General features: G+C 42.1%; 1 protein-coding gene across 3 annotated transcripts in view; it reads right to left on the bottom strand.

The window, feature by feature from the left end:
- Positions 1–475: 475 nt before the first annotated feature.
- The window catches only part of LOC124958662 (tubulin-specific chaperone cofactor E-like protein), a 138590-nt gene continuing 120089 nt past the window's right edge, over positions 476–18976 (bottom strand). For all 3 annotated transcript variants that reach the window (XM_047516972.1, XM_047516969.1, XM_047516970.1), the window contains 11 exons: positions 17487–17870; positions 15088–15374; positions 13219–13499; positions 10963–11073; positions 9581–9783; positions 8697–8860; positions 7986–8234; positions 3492–3654; positions 2383–2470; positions 1973–2089; positions 476–1194 (listed from right to left, as the gene is read on the bottom strand). In XM_047516972.1, coding sequence (XP_047372928.1) covers positions 1094–1194; positions 1973–2089; positions 2383–2470; positions 3492–3654; positions 7986–8234; positions 8697–8860; positions 9581–9783; positions 10963–11073; positions 13219–13499; positions 15088–15374; positions 17487–17870 — 2148 coding nt within the window. In that variant the 3' untranslated portion in view covers positions 476–1093. The remainder of the gene's footprint in view (positions 1195–1972; positions 2090–2382; positions 2471–3491; positions 3655–7985; positions 8235–8696; positions 8861–9580; positions 9784–10962; positions 11074–13218; positions 13500–15087; positions 15375–17486; positions 17871–18976) is intronic.

Here is an 18976-nt window from a genome sequence, read left to right as displayed (position 1 = left end):
AGCTGCCACACCATGTTCAAGGACACTAAGCATTGCTGCTCAGCTTTTCAGTGTTCCCAGAAAAATGCGAAAATGCTATCAATTTGAATCCAAGACAATTTCAGAATAAACTTGAAGTGGGTTTTGTTTTGCTTATAACCTTAAAAGGGGAGGCACTCCAGGGATATATTTTGCAGGCCCTCCATTTTGTAGTTAATTATAGTAAATGTGTGTTTATAGACCACTTACAAAAGAGGACGCTGCCTGCTTTTCTTCTGCAAAGCACCTTAATGCTCTGCTAATGCTCTGTAAGTGCACACGTGTAGTAATAACACCACACATTAAAACTCTGGCCAGCAGTGCCTACCTGGTCCAATGGCTGCTGCTTGTTCTTTTCTGTTTTTAATCATAGCATGCTATTTAGTGTGCAATGCTTCACATCGATAAGAATGATTCCAGTCACTAAATAATGAGAATACTTGAACACAAAGTTTATTTAAGGATAAAACACATTAAAATTATTTGGTTGGTTTGTAAAAAGAGAAGGGACTGGGTTTGAGGGATGGGATGGGGATAAGGTTCCCCAGGACTGCAAACAACATATCCAGTGACCAAAGCTGGCGTGGCAAGGTGGAGAGCCACAGTGGGCAGGCAAGGGGACTCTTCCTCAACGGAAGCAAGCCATGGTGCACATTGTAGATCAGGCACTTCCACACACCAGAGAGATTCCTTAGGGGGAGCCAAACCTTCCAGTCATCATTTCCAAATCATTCCAACAAGTCCTAACTCTGTAAAAAGTGGGATTCAGAAACAGCAGTGGCTGCACAGATTTTTCTGGTCAGATTTCTGTAACCAGAGTTCATTTCCTTTACGGGCTTTTCACGGGAAGTTGGGAATTTTAGGTTAAATACATGTTTCTCATGGCTGGCTTTTAGAAGCCCTGGTGCATATTTTGAAACAGGGACCTGGAATCTCTGAGTGCTGGAGGCAGGTGGTATGATTGTGAGATGCTGGACACTTTCAAATAGATTTTGACTTAGGGACACACACTTTTTATCCTACGGGGAGTTGAAGTAAGTAAATTACAGTACTTTATAGAGCAATCTTTAGTGCATTATGAGGTTGTGTCTGATTGATACACAAAATGCCATAATGAAATCTGGGTCATGATGAGAAGAAGCGTCCAAACTTGGAGTTCAACTGAAGAATTAGAGGCTGTGGACAGAGAGGAACATAGTAAGTCCTATGGGCAGTGAAGGAGGATGCCAGTTAGACAGGCATCAGACTTCTCTGCAACACTCAACTAAATAAAGAAATTGCATGGCTAAGAACTCACTTTATCCAAATGGCCCTGGCTCAGGCAGCAAAAAAGCAAAAATAATCCAACCTCGAATAGGGTCCTGCTAAGCTCAAAGGGCATCAGGAAACCACATGCCAACGTGGCTCTCTCATTGGCTAGGGCAAAGATCCTAATCCCAACCTCAACCAGGTAGACTTGACATTCAGATTTACGACCAATATATGATCCTGAAGTGGCTGGGATTTTTTTTTTTTTAATTATCTTTAGATGGAAGAGCAGAGATAGAAATTTTTAAAAAATGGTGCCAGCATTCCTTGGGCCTTTTCCTCATCTTTCCTTCTCCTTCTTCTTCTTCTTTTTTTTGGTACCAGGGATTGAACCCAGTGGCACTTTGCCACTAAACCACATCCCCAGCCCTGTTTTATTTGGAGACAGGGTCTTGCTGGGTTGCTTAGGGCCTTGCTAAGTTGCTGAGCTGGCTCTGAACTCACAATCCTCCGGTCGCAGCCTCCTGAGCTGCTGGGATGGCAGCTGTGCGCCATCTCACCCGGCCATCTTTCCTTCTTAATTTCTGAAGCTTTCCTAGGTAAGTTGCTAACAGGGTGGGCTTCAAATCTGAGTGTCTCCTTCTGGGGTTAGGGACTTTCTGTTAGGGACCTCTAAGTGCCTGCCCTGACTCAGAGGAGCCTCTACCTCTGCAGCTCCTGCCGTCTTCTTGCAGGGTCCCCGTCACACAGCTGCAGAGAGGCCCGTCCACCCGGCTCGTGCAGATCTGCTCACATCCTCCATTATCCTCACACCAATCCAGTCCTGAAAACAAGCAGTTGGGCAAATTAATTAGAGACAATTCCACCTTTCAGGTGGAATTCATACAGAAGGGAAGGTTTTAATTAAAGGAGAGAATGAGGAAAAGCCCGATGCTGCTGAGTTCTTAAAAGTCAGTGAAAAAGATTTCTTCAATGGAACAGGCAGGCAGTCTTCTCACACTGGAGTCCCAACGCCACCTCCTCATACACTAGACCCACATCACAGGTGAAGCACGTCTGAACCTTCAAGTCCCATTGTTTCAATAATTTATAGTGTGTTTTAGGGAACATACATACTTTTTCTCCTAATAGGTCCCACTGAAATGATCTGTTCTTTTGGTTCTTTTGTATAATCTGTGGCAATCCTGGAATTTTGTGGGCAATTCTGAAAGACAGAACACCAGAGGGAAAATTTCACACAATTAAGCTGATAACTTATTCCTCACCACATTTCCACCTGCAAAAGAGGCAGCGGCTCCGGCCTCTAGCACTATCGCTGCTCAGATTAATTAGAACCAATGCATTCTTGATCATTGAACCCACTGGGACTCTAGGCTTTATGTTGAGCAGAATTAAATATACTCTTCACAGTAGAGTTATATTCAAAGAGGCTCTCTGCTCGGGAATAAGGATTGTTGTATCTCGTGGACACTAATGTATGCGGCACCATCTGCAAGTAGCCTGACCGTAATTCATATCCTGATTTTGCAAACAAGGGGGTAAGCAGAAAGCTGAAATATTAAAGGTTAGGAGCCAGGTACCAATGCAATCACATCTTAAGGGCATAGCAATATGCAGAGGGGATGTAAGCCTGGCATGGAAGAGATGCCTGATTTGCACTTCATCCTCATCCTACAGCCCCTCCAAAGCCTCAGGTCCTGTAGATCAGAGGAGTTGTTGGAACCTGGATAAACTGCCTCCTGAGGTCAGAAGTTTGCTATGGTGAAGTGGAGCTCTGACCAATGGTCCTCAGATTCAGGTGGTCTGGCTCGCTATCCTCAGCCAGACCAATCCCCCCATCCCCATCTCCAGTGGACCTTTGACAATGTCTGAATGCATTGTTTGGATGTTACGACTGGAGGGTAGATCGTACTGGCATCTAGTGGGCAGAAACCAGGGATGCTGCACAGGACAATTCCCCACAACAAAGGATTATTTGGTCCAAAATGTCAGTGGTGCCAGGGTTGAGGAGCTCTGATCTGGAGTTAACTGGTTGACATTTCAGAGACACGAGTAAATGCACATCATTCCACTGTGCTCTCCCCACCAAAGATGACCGCCCACCAAAGAGTCCCGAGCATCTGTGGATAACTCCAGTTCAGCCACCGGGCACTCAGTGTCCATGCTGGGAACGCTGGAGCACGAAGAAATAAGGTTAAGCACTTCATTTTTACACTCGCACTTACGATTTTACAGGAGTACTTTTCTGAGTCACAGAGTGACACTGCACAGTGAAGATGAACTTCGTCGTAATCCCCAATGAATTTAAAGACGGTGACGTGAAAACGGCAGGTTAGGGAGACTCCATTCTCCTCGATGCCGATGGTGTTATCTTTAATGTTCTGACACCTATTCAGAAAAAATAATGGCATCTTTGCTTCCCATTTTTTTTTTCCTCTTGCACGTTAATCCTCATCTTCATTTTAAAATTTCAAATGACCTCTCATTTGAAAGCGGCCTCTGGACTGGGCAGATTTGTCATCTATTATCTCTCCCTCCTACTCTCATGGTTTGTTCTGAAACTTTGAACACCACCCCAGTTAGTATCCTAACTGCAGCTAAAAATTAAATGACCGTGGGGACTGCACTCAATTTCCCTGTGCTTCAGGTTCTCAGTCCGCCCCCTCATAATGCTGTGTTTTACTGATAACAATTTAGCAAACACAAGATTAGTTCTGACTTCCTCTGTACTTTCTTCAGTTAATTATCAATGTTGGCAGGGGCCCCTGATTCAAAGCCTCCTGGGAACTCTTCCCACACATTAAAATAGGTAGGAGCTGGGGTGGTAGCACAGGGAGGGAGAAGCTGGAAGATGGTTTTGGTGCAGGTGAACGCCTCTTCCTTTGGGTGGTATTGAGTCAATACCCAGTCAAGGCAAGACCTTCCTCAAGCACAGATATTTTGCTTCAACAGCTTAAAAGTTCCCCAAGTGTATCACACACAGCGTTATATATTCCAGCGTCTTCATGGAATGTTTTCCCCACTGAAAGGGCTTTCTGCTCTTGTTCCCATACATGACCCTTGCTCTTTTCACATCACCCATCTATGATACCCCTTCTTTATGAAGAGCCCCTAGGCATGCTCTAACCAGACAGGAGTAGGTGGCCTCTCCCAGATTTGCCAGCAGCACCCTGTTGAGTTCCTCCAGTGCAGAAATCAAGTCACTATCCTCACTGTGGTTCCAACCATCAATCAACAATCTTTGTTGAATGAATGAATAAGTGAATAAATGAATGAATTGGGCGACCACTGCCCAAAGGAGCCAAGAGCTCTTTAAAATGATAAAGATAAAAGAGGTGACTCTTTCTCTTTCTTATGTTTCTTTCCCCCAAGCCCACAGGGTTAAATAGCTTAGTAATAAGGAAAATTAAAAATCGAAGCTATCCTTCAGCATTCCCACACCTATTAAATTTCATAATTAGTTTTCTAGGCAAAATGCAAGTTGCTTTTCAAGGCAGTAGTCTCTGAAATGCTTTGAAAGCAAAACTTTATATACCATCCTTTTTTTTTCTTGCCCTTATTATGCATATGAATAATCTAAATTGGTTCAAGGATTCTAAAATGGTAGCATCTCTCCAATCTTCACATAGATCTTTCCTCTTAGCCAGATTGCCAACTTTCTCCCAGGGAGATGAAGTTTAGGTATCAGAAAAACATGGAGCAGAGCATCCTTGGCTGTCTGGGGGTCTCCTTTAGAGCAAGAAAACAAGCCAGGCATGAATCTTCTGAACACTAATGAAGAATACCTGTCTCTTCCACTTTTTCAGAGAAAAGAGAAGTGGGCATTGGGCTCCTGGCTTCTGGGTTACTGGTAAGTCAGTGCTGTCTCTGTGCTCCACACAGTTAGGGGGAATCAACTGACCCCCAAAACATTTAAGTGGACCTGTTTTGCTGCTCATTAATTAAGCACTGAGCATCAATTTTCCCGTAAATTCAGTGGAAAGAAAACAAAACAAAACAATAACCGCATCCCTCCAAGAAAGGTTAGAAGGATTGATGGATTCAAATTCTCCCAGATGACGAAATCATTTCCCACCTAACCACAGTTTAATTTGAAGGCCTTTATTCACAGAGACCCTGGGGTAAGCTGAGATTTATGAACATGCCTGCTGGCTCATACTTCCTCTCTGGGTCAAGTCCATTAAATACTGTTTTTAAAATGCTAAATGCCACCTCATCCTTCAAAGGAGACACAAGTTCCATAATCAGGGTTTTCATTTGCAGAATAGCTCAGGTTGTAGCTCTTTTACACTGGAAAAGAAATATGAGGACAGGGAGGAAAGATGGAAAAAAGGAAAACCGTCCCATTAACCCAAGCACCAAGACCCAAAAGACACCAGGTAGTCACCAAGGCCCTCCCTTTGCCTTCCCGAAGGTTAATACCAACTCAGACACAAATGCCTTAGCGAGGCCTTCGCTGAAAATTCCGTGACACACCTGGACAACCAGTGCCACACGCCATGCTAGCTTTGGCAGTGACAGTTTTCTGACACCTAAAAAATTCCTTCCCTCCCCATGCTAGGCCGGTGGCCATGGTGAACTCTGAGCCTGCCTTCTCCAAACCTGTCTCATCTGTGAAATGGTGGATGTCAATTATTTGCTCAGAGTCACACCCCTTTTCTCTTGGGCACCTTCCTCTTCCCCACAATCACAAAGCTATTATACAGTGTCCACAGCACCCTCTGCCCATCACAGGGACAGGCACTGACCCAGGCCACACAACTGCAATGGTAAATCCCCCCTACAAAGGACAGGCAAGTGATCTAAAACAGAGTCATCTTCCTTCCCCAGGAGTCCCCAAGTTGGAATTAGAAGCGGTGCCTCCTCTGTGGTGACAGTGGTGTATGAATGTGGGGCCAGGACTGTCAGTGACTGACAAGGTCAATGAGAGACACACAGAGAGGTAGAGACAAGAGATGAGCAAGAGAGGCTCGGCAGCTCCCTGGATTCAATCACCCTTGAAGTTACCTCCACTCCTGTGATTTGGTTACCCATTCAATACCCAAGTTTTGTTGAGTTTCTGGTTTTTTGTTTTTTGTTTTTTCGTTTGAATAAGTTAATTGGCCAAGTTGACCTTTACCAGTTCTAACAGAAAGAATCATGATTAATAAAGTTCCTGTTTTAAGAATAATTTTATTGGGGTGATGGAACTGTTCTAAAATTAGACTATGGTGATGTTTGTGCTCCTTTGCAGATTTACTAAAAATCATGGAATTTTATACTTAAAGCAAGTAAATTTCATTGCATATAAATTATGTTTGCAATAAAGCTTTAAAAATAAATTTTTGCAAAAATCTATTATCATAAGTGTAAACTGCCTGATATAATCAGAATTCTTTTTTATACCTTTATTTTATTTTTTTTATGTGGTGCTGAGCAGCAAACCCACTGCCTCACAAGTGCAAGACAAGTTCTTTACCACTGAGCTACAACCCCAGCCCTACCCAGAATATTTTTTAAAAAATGATGATAATTATTTTTATTGTTGTTTGGTTTTTTTAGTCTTCTATTGTCATACATTCATTAATTCATTAAATAAATTTTGTTGTGTACCCATTATGTTTCAGGAAATACATGAGATGAAGGGTATACAGTAGTAAGTAAAAAGAACTTGTAGAGCTTATAAACTATTACATTAATTCCCTTTTATCCAAAGTTTCACTTTCTACAATTTCAGTTACCTGTGTTCAACAGCCATACAAACATATTAAATGGGAAATTCCAGAAATAATTCATAAGTTTGAAAAGGCATGCTATTCTGAATAGCATGATGAGATTGTACTGTCCCACTCCATCTACTCAGGACATAAATCCCATTGTTCACTGTATCCATGCTGTATATGCTACCTCCTGCTAGTCATTTAGTAACCACCTTAGTTATAGATCAGTTTTCTGTTGGCCCAGTGCTGTGTACAAGTAACCCTTAGGTGGTAGCCTGATGCTATATCACAATTCCTACCTATCATTCACTTCACTCATCTCTCATCACGTGCGAACCAAATCACTTCACAATATCTCAAGAAGATGAAGGATAAGGACTGTATTGTAAGATATTTTGAGAGACAGACCATGGTTGCATAAATTTTATTACAGTATACTATGATAATAATTTTACTTTATTAGTTATTGTTTTTAATCTCTTCCTTTGCCTAATTTATAAAGTGAACTTTATCACAGATATGTGTGTATGGGAAAAAGCAAGGCACGGGGACGGTTCCCTGCTGTCCATGGTTTCAGGTATCCACTGGGAGTCTTGGAATGTATCACCCTTAGATAAGGGGGTACTGCTGTTTTCCATTTCTTTCTTATTTTGATAGTTGTCCTACTCATTATATTCTTTCATTTTCAGAATTCTACATTCCTCTCAAATTGAAGTTCAAAGTAGGCAGGACTAAATCCCTTTTTGATCACAATGATAATAAAGCATCTTATAGTTAATACTATGTGACTTGAGGAATCTGCCACTAACTTCCTGTGTGACTTTAAGCAAGTTACTTGATCTCATCTATAAAATGAGGTTTATAAAGTCTACATTATGAGAATTAAATGAATTAGCTGATATAAAATGCTCATTGTGTTGGTGTCAACAGATGTTAGTTCCTATTCCTTTCCCTAAAACATAATGTAGACAATATTATATGAAAGGCTCTGAGACTGCCATCTATTAAAAGGCTACTCACCCTCCTTCAATGATGAAATATCGGAGCTTATCATTGCTGTCACGGGAGGGGGTGGCATAGCATTTGTTGAGTGTGAGGATCAAATGTGTAGAGTCCGCTCCAACCACAAAGACCCCTACATATAGCACATCACGAGTAGTCAAGACTACTTCACCCTGGCGGTAAGGATGCTTGTAGGAGGCATTCTTGTAGAGTGCCATCTTGGTGGTGAAGCTGCCTTCTTGGGTTGGAACTGTCAGGTTAATGACACTAAAATAGAAACAGTCATAAGGCGGCAACACAAAATAATTTCGTCAATTCAACTGCCTACCATTTCCTTCAAGCTGAAAAAGCTGAGGGAAGGCAAAGCATGTAGTTGTAAAGTCTAAGGCTGCTCTGTCCCAACTGGTACCTAACAGGTACATGGAGCAATTTAAATCCAAATGAAACAAAATTAACTCAAATTAAAAATTCAGCTCTTCTGCTCCCTGAGCCACATTCTAAGTGCTCAATGGCCACACGTAGCTACCATATTGTATAGCTGAGATATGGAACATTTCCATCACTGTAGAAAGTTCTATTGAACAGTGCTGGTCTAAAGTACTTAGGTTCAAGAAATAAGAATTTTATTTTCCCTAGTGCTTCAGAGATAAATGCTAGCAATTTTGATTATGCTAACCTTAACTGTCAAGTAAAGACAAAGTTATGAGCACAGCCCATGAAATCCTTTACCTTAGCATAGGCTTCACAACAGAATCCAAGGAGATCTTGATATCCAGCTCATAAGCACATGAAAATTCCACATTGATTGTGCGGTCCCTGGTGATGATGTTGCCAGTGTTGTTGGCACTTTCGATCCAGATTGTATTTTTATACATGATATGAGTGCCATTGGACTGCAGAGCAGGGGGAGGTCAGAAATCATTAAATCTGGGAGTGAGTATGTGGCTTGCATTTTAAATCCATATCCCTGAAAGTGGAGAAATGGCTTCATTCCATACATAACCCAGAGGCCAGTATAAATCAGTATGAAGCTGGCTTCAGCATTTACTCCGGGAGAAAGTAGTACAATAGATGTCAGCAGCACCCTTCAGTTTGATAACCTTGAAATGCCCATGGAAGGGAGATTTCATGTACCACTGAATTCTCATGACACCCCGTCCCCCGTTATCCATGGAAATGCAAGCTAGGGAACATGGAGTACTGCCCATGATGTTAGGTAATATAAATTGGGAGAAAAATGTTTTTTAACCCTTAATTCAAACCCTTTCTTTCCCAAATCTTTTACCATACATGAAGGTGCTTACTCTTTTCTTGCCTTCTGATCAGAGTTAATGAACTGAGTCATGAATAGAAGACACACCCAGGCAAGGAACAAGAAAAGCAGCAAGAAGCTTCGCTAACCTACACGTTGCTCTTTCAGTTCAGTCAACAACTTAGCATCAAGTGATGACTGCCCTTGCCATTCTTTGTTGTGCACATGCCTTTTGCTGTTCCCCAAAGAGCATATTTTTAAGTGGATTCCCCTGACCTTGACTTTAATGAAAATCAATGTGCAAATACCAGGAGCTATCTCTACCTCTGCCAGGTGCTCTTTCCTATCCCCATTTCCTCACCTGCACGATGTTGCCACAATTCCCTTTGGTGTTGTTGATCTGAAAGGAGATAAAGTCTTCCCCCTCGATGCCAGTGCACTGCCTGTCATTGATTCTCACGCCCTCCCTCTCAAAGCCGAGCTGGAAGAGTTTGCACTTAGATATGGACACTTCCATCTGGGCTGCCTTGCAGGTCACCTCTGCATCAATGATGTCATGTGAGTCTGTGGAAACAGTTGTTAAGGAAAGCAGATCAGTGGGAGTCGGTCTTGCTGCAGGGGTGGGGCTGAGGCATCCGACTGCCATGCTTCTGCAGAAGAGGCAAATGAGCTCCGCTCAGGCCGTAAGCATTTCTAATTAAGCTTTGATCAGACCAAATGAGCATATGAATTCATTCAAAGCAATAACTTGGGCATTGGTAGAGCCTTATTAAAAAGATAAAAATGCTAATAAAGAGTCCTTTGTCTTTCTTTATAAACCCAGGCTTCCTCCCACACATACTGGTGGCAGCTACTTTTCTGTGACATACAGAACCTGGCTAAGGAGCATGCTCCCTGGGGGAGAGCGGCTCTGAACTGGCCACACCCAAAGCCCTGGTTGAATCCAGCTGAGCAGAACCTCTTAGCAAGTCCCAGGTGAGCCTCAGGAATTGCCTTTTGACAGGATGATGCACCAATTGACATTTTCTCTGAGTGTATAAATAGCTAGTAATAAGAAACAGAAAATATTTATATCTGCCTAGGTGAAGCATGTTGTCCCCTCCTATGGAGTCTTTTAGTCAATTAGGTTTTCATTCTCAAATGATGTTAAATTTAGCACCTGCCTCTAGATTACTTGGCTCAAGAAAAGTCGTGGGGATGGAAAGCAAAGCAGCTCTGCATGCTGACATTGAGATGGGTTTGGCCAAGATCAGGGCCATTTCTACCTTAAGGGAACCACAGTTAGGGACAAGACCAGAGGTCCCAGGTATTTGCTGCTTGTTTTAAACCATTCCTGTTGTATCTTTAAGACCAAAAAGGTTTAGGCCAGATAAAGCTGGCTCTCCTCCTTCCTTCATGTTGGTGTCAAACCACCTCACTTCTTTCTGATCTAAAAGATCAATTTGGATGTCTATGATGTTGAACTTGAACTCAGATGGAACTGGCCCATTCCATTTATATACAAATGTACACACTGTAATTTATTGAAGAAAGGATGCAGCTATGCGGAAATGAACATTAGCCCACTTTGAAGTGGTAGGATGACTTCCTTGTTCTGCTTAAACACTCCCCAAAGTTTTTCTATTGGAATTTCTAGCCCATGGAGTAGGACACATCAAGGTCCTTCCCTGGAGTTTTCCTATGCCACTGCCAGCCCTCCTCCATTGGGCCTTTCTGGGTGGAGAGGTGGCCCTTGTCACTCACTGTTTCCGTAGGGGGGCGGCTCAATGCAACCGCACAGCTCTCCTCCGTTGTCCAGCTCACAGGTTCTGTTGGGACAGTCTGCCCCGACACAGGGATCTTCGACCACTCCTGCTAAAAAGGAAAACACACAGAAACACGCACAACTTGATTTTCACACTACACATGGTAGCATTTGGTTATACTCTGGATTTACCACTTTAGTTCAGTTGATAATGGTCAGGCGATAGCTGTAAGTTAACAGAGAGGGCAACCTTCCAGAAAATATGAATGGCAATAGCTAGCGACTGGGTACTTGCTATGGACTTGGCACTGTGCCTCAGGCTTTAGCTGAATTAGCATGTTTGACCCTCACAAATGCTTCTTAAGCTAAGTATTATAACCCTCATTTCATGGCTGAAACTTTCCCAAGGCTACCAGTGAAGGTGGCAAAGACATAATACACACTCTTACCTGTCAAGGTACAACACAGTGAGTATACCTACTATACGATGCTATTTATGATTACTTGCATTTGTATCTTAATATTTATGTAAAGAGTAGATGCCTAATATTTTTCTTTATATTCCAAGCACATTGTCACCTCATAGTTCAATAAATATTTGCCAATAATGAAAATTTGAGGGCCAGTAAGATCCCAGAGCAGTTCCTCAGGGATACCAGAACTTCTTAGATTCCTGGTAAACCTACTCAATAACAACTACTTGATTATATAAAAGTAGACAAATCAAAAAGAACATATAATTCATCATCATTAACTAAGATTAATGGCACCATGTTATTATAAACAATATTTCTGTAACAGATGAGACTACCTGCAAGATATTCAACATCTTCATTTGAGATCCATTAATTGAGAGCATTTTCATTATGAGACTCATCTCTTTATTTAAAGAATCTCCTTCCTATCTAGAAGAATCCTTGTTCATCACCATGGTTAGTGCTAAAGAAGTAACTGTTTAACATGAGCTAAGTTCACTTCAAGAATTTTTAAAAAGAAAGTTTAAAAAAGATACAAAATTTCAGTTAGGAGGAATAAGCTCAAGAGATTGATGATAGTTAATAACAAGATATTATATACTTGAAAATTACTAAATGAGTAGATTTTGAGTGCTACTACATAGAGGGATGTGTACAGAAAAAAAAGAGGTTAAAAAGCACTAATTTTAAATAAAAACTATAAACAAATAGAAGGAAGACCAGCAGAGGAACAGGAACAGGGGGGAGGGAAGAGGGGATGCACTGGGGAGCAAAGGGGAGCAAGTTATATTCCAGGCATGTATGACTATGTCCAAATGAACCCCAATACTGTGTATAACTATGGTGCACTAGTAAAAACATTTACAAAGAAAACCCCACAGCTTCCCACACCTCATGTGACCTAGCTGCCCCGCTCCTCCTCTAAGCAGGTAATTCACAAGGTAGGAGCACATGGATGGCTTTGTGTCCACCTGTTTTCATTTCTGGAAAGATGACTGAAGGAAAACAATCCATTATCATTTAAATGTATTTGTTTTAAAAGGCTTTTTTCCAAAAGTGTTCAGTATATAATGTATTACCAGGCACACAGTAGTCAGAGAGAAAATGGTGTGGCTGATGAACACAGTATGAGAATGACCAAAGAAAACAACAGAAAGAACGGGCTGAGTTTAGAGCTCACAGGAGGAAAAACCTCACTTAACAATGTGGTGGTCTCTGCCAGCTGGCAGACACAGCATGCCCTTAGACAAAAGGAAACTCTGAGGTTCACACATATACGCATACGCATGTAAAATCACGTTTACAATTTTCAGAGTTCCAAACAGTTCATTTTAAAGCATATCTTATGAACACAGCAGAATAAAATATTAAAGTTACCAAACAAAACATTTTGGTTAATTTCCAGCAGAGACTAGTAATTTGCTTAACATTTCTGAAATCACTGAATACATATTTTAATTAGCTTCATTGTTCTTAAGTTTTGAACTAAACATATTCCTACACTTGATGAAGATTAGTCTATAAATTTACCAATGTGTATGCACAGTCTTGAAATGGGCCTGGATACCCACACGGGGTTGGTGTTTTGTGTCAGGGTACAAAGACACAATCTGTTGGTCACAATATCTGCATTAATGGGTGTGGCTTTTTATGTACGTTGACACATCTAAGCATATTACAAATTTGCAGATCCAGGAGTAAAAATGGAGAGGACCAGTCATCCCTAGATAAAGCAATGCTACCAGCAAAGAATCCACAGAAATAAAATAATTCTCTTACAGCAATTCTCCTTCTCGATCCACTCAGTGCTAAGGATCCCAAAGGAGCGGCAGGCTTCCCCATAGGCAGCCAGGGAACCGCACAGCTGGAATTTGTTGTGGTTGTAGCAGCCGTCCAGGTAGCAGGACTCATAGAAGGGGAGAGGGTCGAGGAGTCCATAGCAGGGCTGGAAGAAGCCTTTCATGTCGGTGAGCTTCAGGCAATAGCCATCGCCCTGCATCTTCTGGATGTGCACGTTGTCACATGTGGCTGCGTACTGTGAGAACTGTAGTTCGTTGCAGCTAGGGGCAAGAGGTTTGGTCAGAGTCAGTGAAGCAAAAACAGCCATCTGAGTCTTCCAGGGAAAGTAAGACCTCATCTGTTGTATATGCTGTGCTAGCCCTGAATAGTGGCGTATGCAATTCCAGTGCTACCTTTACCTTAGAAAAGTCAGGTGCTAATGGCCTTGTCCCAACCGGCTAAGAAAGGGAAAACAGATTTCCCATTGTTTATACCACTATGTCACAGCAAAGGGAAAATAAAATAATGGACAGGTAGCCAAAGTGACACAAGAAAGGCAGATATTGATATAATAACCACTAATACTTTCCTATAATTGATTGATACCATTGATATAATAACCATTAACCATTAACAGGTATTGACAGAATGGTAATAGCAATAATAACATCTGATAGATGGCACAATTAAAGGTTTGCAAAGAAATCTGGGAGCCTTCTATACCAGCTTCAATTTAGCTGTCAGAGACTGAAAGTAAAACCTTCATAAGAAAACTGGTGTCCAGCTGATGATAGTTTATAAAAGGAAAAAGAAAGAAAAGGAAAGAAGGGGGAAAGGGAAGAGTTCAAGCAGAATCACAACTCCACAGGAGGAACTGAACCTTGCTTGTCAGAGGAAACCGAGAGTGGCTTAAATGTCCAAAGTTGTCTTCTATCTGTGGGTCACTGAGTGGCATCTCAGAGAAAGCATCACATTAGGAATCCTGGAGTCTAGTCCTGGCTTGCACTTATGGGTCCTCCTCATGTAAATAAGCCATTGTTTTAGCCTCTGTTTCACCAAGAAAAAGAAGAGACTGGACTAGGTATTACCCAAGAGTCTTCCCAGTGCGGGGTCCCACAATTCACAGGATAATCTAATACATGACACATGGTTCAGCTTACCCTTGGGGTGAGTGTAACCAGAGAGGGCTTGGAGCATTGTTTCTACAACTGGGCATTAGCAGATATCCGGCATGTAAAGCATGAGGACATCCAGCATATTATATAAGCAAAGCAATGCCAGGAAAAAGAAGCAGATTCAGAAAGCTTTCATCATAAATCAGCAACCCAGAGGGACCCTCAATTAAAAACCTTTGGAATAACTTGTTTATTTCATTATATCTCAGGTGGCTGGAGGTGGGCCTAACCTCCATGACTTATGTTCTAAAAAAGGATTTCCTGATTCCCACCAATTGCCTGCACAACTACAATCAAGCCTTCTAGTATGAGTCAAGGACACTCAATTAGGTCCTTTCTTCTACTGAATCAATCCCGGCCGCCCCCAGCAGGGGAGCCCAGGTCCCAGGTGGGCAGCTGGTCAAGGTTTCAGAGCTCTCTCATCCTGGCACATTCTTCTGTTGAGCTGAGGCTAGATAACATGATCATTTAGGGTCATATCCTCTAACCCACTTCCTTCTTTGCAGTTCAAGAAATTACTGGGGCTTCTGATGTGCCTATTTGTAGCATCAAAACTCCAAAGACCTTTGGCTCCGCTCTGCAGAGAGGAAGGGTGACAGATGCTAAGGAAAGCACACTCCTCGTTAACACTTCCATGGTTATGGGAAGATTGGAGCCACCAAGTTTAACGCTTTGAACTATTGAGACCCCTTACCTCTTCTGCATGCCGTTGGTTTTCCAGCTCTGGGCCAGCACAACGCTGCTCACCACTGGCTTTCCCCGCAAGGTCACATAATCATCAGTCAGGTCCCCATTGAAGTTGCCACAGAGGCCACACACTTTGTTCTGCAGCCTCTCACTGATGCTGATTTTAATGACATTGAAACCATTGTAGTGGATCTGGATGTCGGGGCTGGTGTCAATCACCAGAAACCCTTCGCTGCTGTAGATTTTGGTTGCTAAACCAGTTATAAATGGGACATTCACTTGGGTGCCATTCACCTATTGGAGGGGAGGGAGAAAGTAAGTCATTACCCTGAGAGCTGGGGTTGGCTAACTACTTCAATGAGGGCCAGGCGTTGCAGGGCCTACGAACTTTATCATAACGACTCGACTCTACCCTTAGAGCATAGGGCAGCCACAGCAGCCACAGACAACATGTAACTAAGTGAGCGTGACTGTGTTCCAATAAAAGCTTCATTTACAAAAACAAGCAGCAAGCAGAATTGGCCACAGGCTGTGGTCTACTAACCTCTGCCCTAAAATTTAAGGGCATGCACTTATCCTATCCTCCATAGTTCCCCCAAAGGAAGCAAACTATAGCAGGAGAGAAGGGGAAGAGGGCAAGAGAAGAATATGTTAGACCAGTATAACCCACAATGAACAGCTGGAGTTCTGTGTAAAACTTTCCCCAACACAAACCAATTACTGAAAATGGCATTCTAATCCAAGGAGAGTCCAAATAGTTCAAATGGATCAGGGGATCATTGCCATGCCTATTGTTTCCTTGTTTATAATGTTCAAACCTGAGGTCCCCCCAGAGGTCCTATTGACAAAGTATTTTCTACAGTCGTCATTTTCCTGCTTTGTAACATTTTCTTTTCTTAGCCCTTGGGATAGAATATAACATACTTTCCCTGTACTTACAAAATAAATTGTTTTTCCCCTGCAGGTTATTAGTAACTTTTGTTTCATAAAAAAAAAAGCAGATGCCTTTTAAAAATATATGTCTTTACTATTTTGGCTAGCTCGGGGTATTTTATTCAGTGATAATGTCAGTTTTGCTCTCTCAGGTTCTTTGTTCCTGTGTTCTGGACCAATGCAATAGTGTCCATGTGGGCTAATTTGCAAAAGGAATTGGAATGTAAAAAACAGTAGCAGCAACTTTCATTGAAGTTAAAAACCACTATTAAAATCCAGATATTTGCCTTTTAAGCTTGAAATATGCAGCCAGTCTTTGGCCTAACACTGAATGCTAAGCTATTTGATGACTCCTCAAATACAGATACATTTAATGCCCCAATTATCTGAGCCAAAAGTGAAAAGCAGATACATAACACTTGGTTCCAAAAAAATGTTAATGTGGTCTCTTCTTATCCCTCCCTATCTGTGCACAGAGCAATGGAGCCTGGCTCCACCTTTCAGGTCTACTTGCTGAGATCAGTTTAGTTTAGCTGACAGACTGCGATCCCTGTCAATAGTTCATCAGAGCAATTATTTTCTTAACTTATTAAGTCCCAAGTTTTCAATTCTGCAGACATTTCAATGAAATCAACACAGAAACATTAAAACGGGTTGGAAATAATAATCTAGAGTCTCTGTATAATTGTATTAATGTTATTGTAACATAATCATATTCTTACTAGTACATTAATAATTACATTATATATTACATACTATATTTAAGTTTTTATAGGTCTTCCATATGATGGAACAAGTGGATTCAGTGGAAAGTGTAGGAATCCAAGTCAGACATTAGCTATGGGGGTAGCCGAGGGCTTCACATTTACTTACAGACGAATCTAAGATTCACAAAAAACAGGTAACAGGCCCAAGGAAGAGCCAGTCTCAGTGAAATTCTCCATATTCCACCTCCCATTTTCTTTCACTTAGTATATTATAGGGACCTCTGATAGTGGGAGGTGCTCCATCGGGTTTTATTTAGGTAGTTGTGTTTATAAGCAAACACTCGCCTTCTCTTAGTTTAGAGAAAGGATGGCAAAGATGGAGGTTGGTCTGGTACATGTTAGCAGAACCAAGAATAATTTAAAAGGCTCTTAAAAACAAATGAGATGCTTTTTGGAAATTAATTCTGAATAAAAACCGACTTATCTACCATTTTATCACCTGAAACTCTATTACCACGCATGCTATTATAACCGCCCTGAGATGCTAAATTTCCTGCAAGGCCTTCGGAACCATCAGTGAGGGATGGAGTGGGGCCCACTCTCATATTGGTAGAAACCTTATGCTTGATCTTTTGTGTACCGTACCTAGGAAGCAACAACCTACAGTTCTACAACTTGGTTATCTGGAAAACCGCAATCAATAGTCCACTGGCCAAACCCTTGTTTCCCGAGCACATTTTTTAAGAATCAAGGCCAGACTTGTCACCTTGACGGTGTTCCGGTCATTAATGAGAATCTGCTCTTCGTTAATGTAGAAATAGACGGGCGAAATGATGGTCAAGTTAGGGGAAGACCACTTGTCGAAGTTGATGATGAGCTGGAAGGAGATGTCGGGGAGCTTCTGGCAGATGGTGGAGAGCACGAAGGCGCAATTGGCCGGAAAGCGGAGGAAGGCACCATCGAAGGTGCGGAAGACGCCGCCGCCCGCCGCCAGGCAGTAGGAGGTCTTGGTGCTGAAGCAACCGCGCACCCCGTTGCGCAGCGCGCACTCCTCGTCTGATTTGCACTGGCGCGGGTCGCACTGGATTAGGTTGCGCCGGAAACAGCGGCACCGCCGCGTGCAGTCGCTGTTCCAGAACAGCTGCTTGGGCTGGAATAGAGTGGACGTGTGCGTTAAACTCAGGCTGTGGTCGGTACTGGGGACCTCAAAGCCCAGTCCATCTGGATCCTGTACCAGGCTGGGCTAGCCTATCTTTAACAGGGCTGCAGTTTGCAACAGGGAGCAGTAAGGAAGCTGCTTCCACTCAAATGCTACATCAGTTCCATGCAACTCAGATGCCAAATAATATGCAATTTAGACTTTATTGGTTTCAATCAAGAACTCTGGAATCTTTATGGCTGGACTGTAGAACTAATCACAGCCAACCTGAATGTGCAGCTGTTAGAGGAACTAGGTGAAGAAAAAAATACATTGTAGATTTTTTTTTTTTTAAACCAAGGAATCACACTTCTAACAAGTACAGGCTTCACTTCAAGGATGAAATTTAAATTCACTCGAGAATGAGAAACCAGCTCTTCAAATAGTCAAAGGAAAGTGATGATCAACTCTTAGGATTAATCATTTCAACACTTCAGGACTCTCACCCTTCCAAACATTTCCCTTGTGTCTAATCTACTTTTAACTTACTTTTGTTGCCTGCCTCCATTTCAATGGGTCTTGAATGTGAAAGATCTAGTGAACAGCTAGGTTTCATGAAAGGAAAGTTTAGGATCAGACCACTTGGGTGTCAGTCCCAGCCCTGTAACTACATGTGCTATCTTTATTTTATTTTATTTTTGTGGTGCTGGGGATTGAACCCAGGGCCTTATGCTTGCAAGGCAAGCACTCTAACAACTGAGCTATATCCCCAGCCCTACATGTGCTATCTTGAAGAATATTACTAGCCTCCCAGAGTCAGTGTGTTCATCTCTAAATTGGAGATCACAATCATGTCTTGCAGGGCAATTGTGAAGGTAAAATTAAAGAAGACATGCACAGCACATTTCCTGGCATAGAGTAGGTGCTCAATAAATAGCAGTTGCTGTTCATATTCAAAAGAAAAACCACTTATCCTCCTTCAGATGATGACGGAACTGTTTATAAAAGTATTAAAATACCTACAACATAGGATACCATCAATTGGAGGCAGTTATTGTTTTCTATTCTTCCCCAAATGGGCAACAATCTGTAAGCACAACTCTACCAGGTGAAGCTTG

Source organism: Sciurus carolinensis, chromosome 11 (genome assembly GCF_902686445.1).
Source record: "Sciurus carolinensis chromosome 11, mSciCar1.2, whole genome shotgun sequence".
NCBI classification, from domain to species: Eukaryota; Metazoa; Chordata; class Mammalia; order Rodentia; family Sciuridae; genus Sciurus; species Sciurus carolinensis.
Note: the sequence above shows the minus strand (reverse complement) of the source record. Positions and strands in the feature narration are given on the sequence as shown.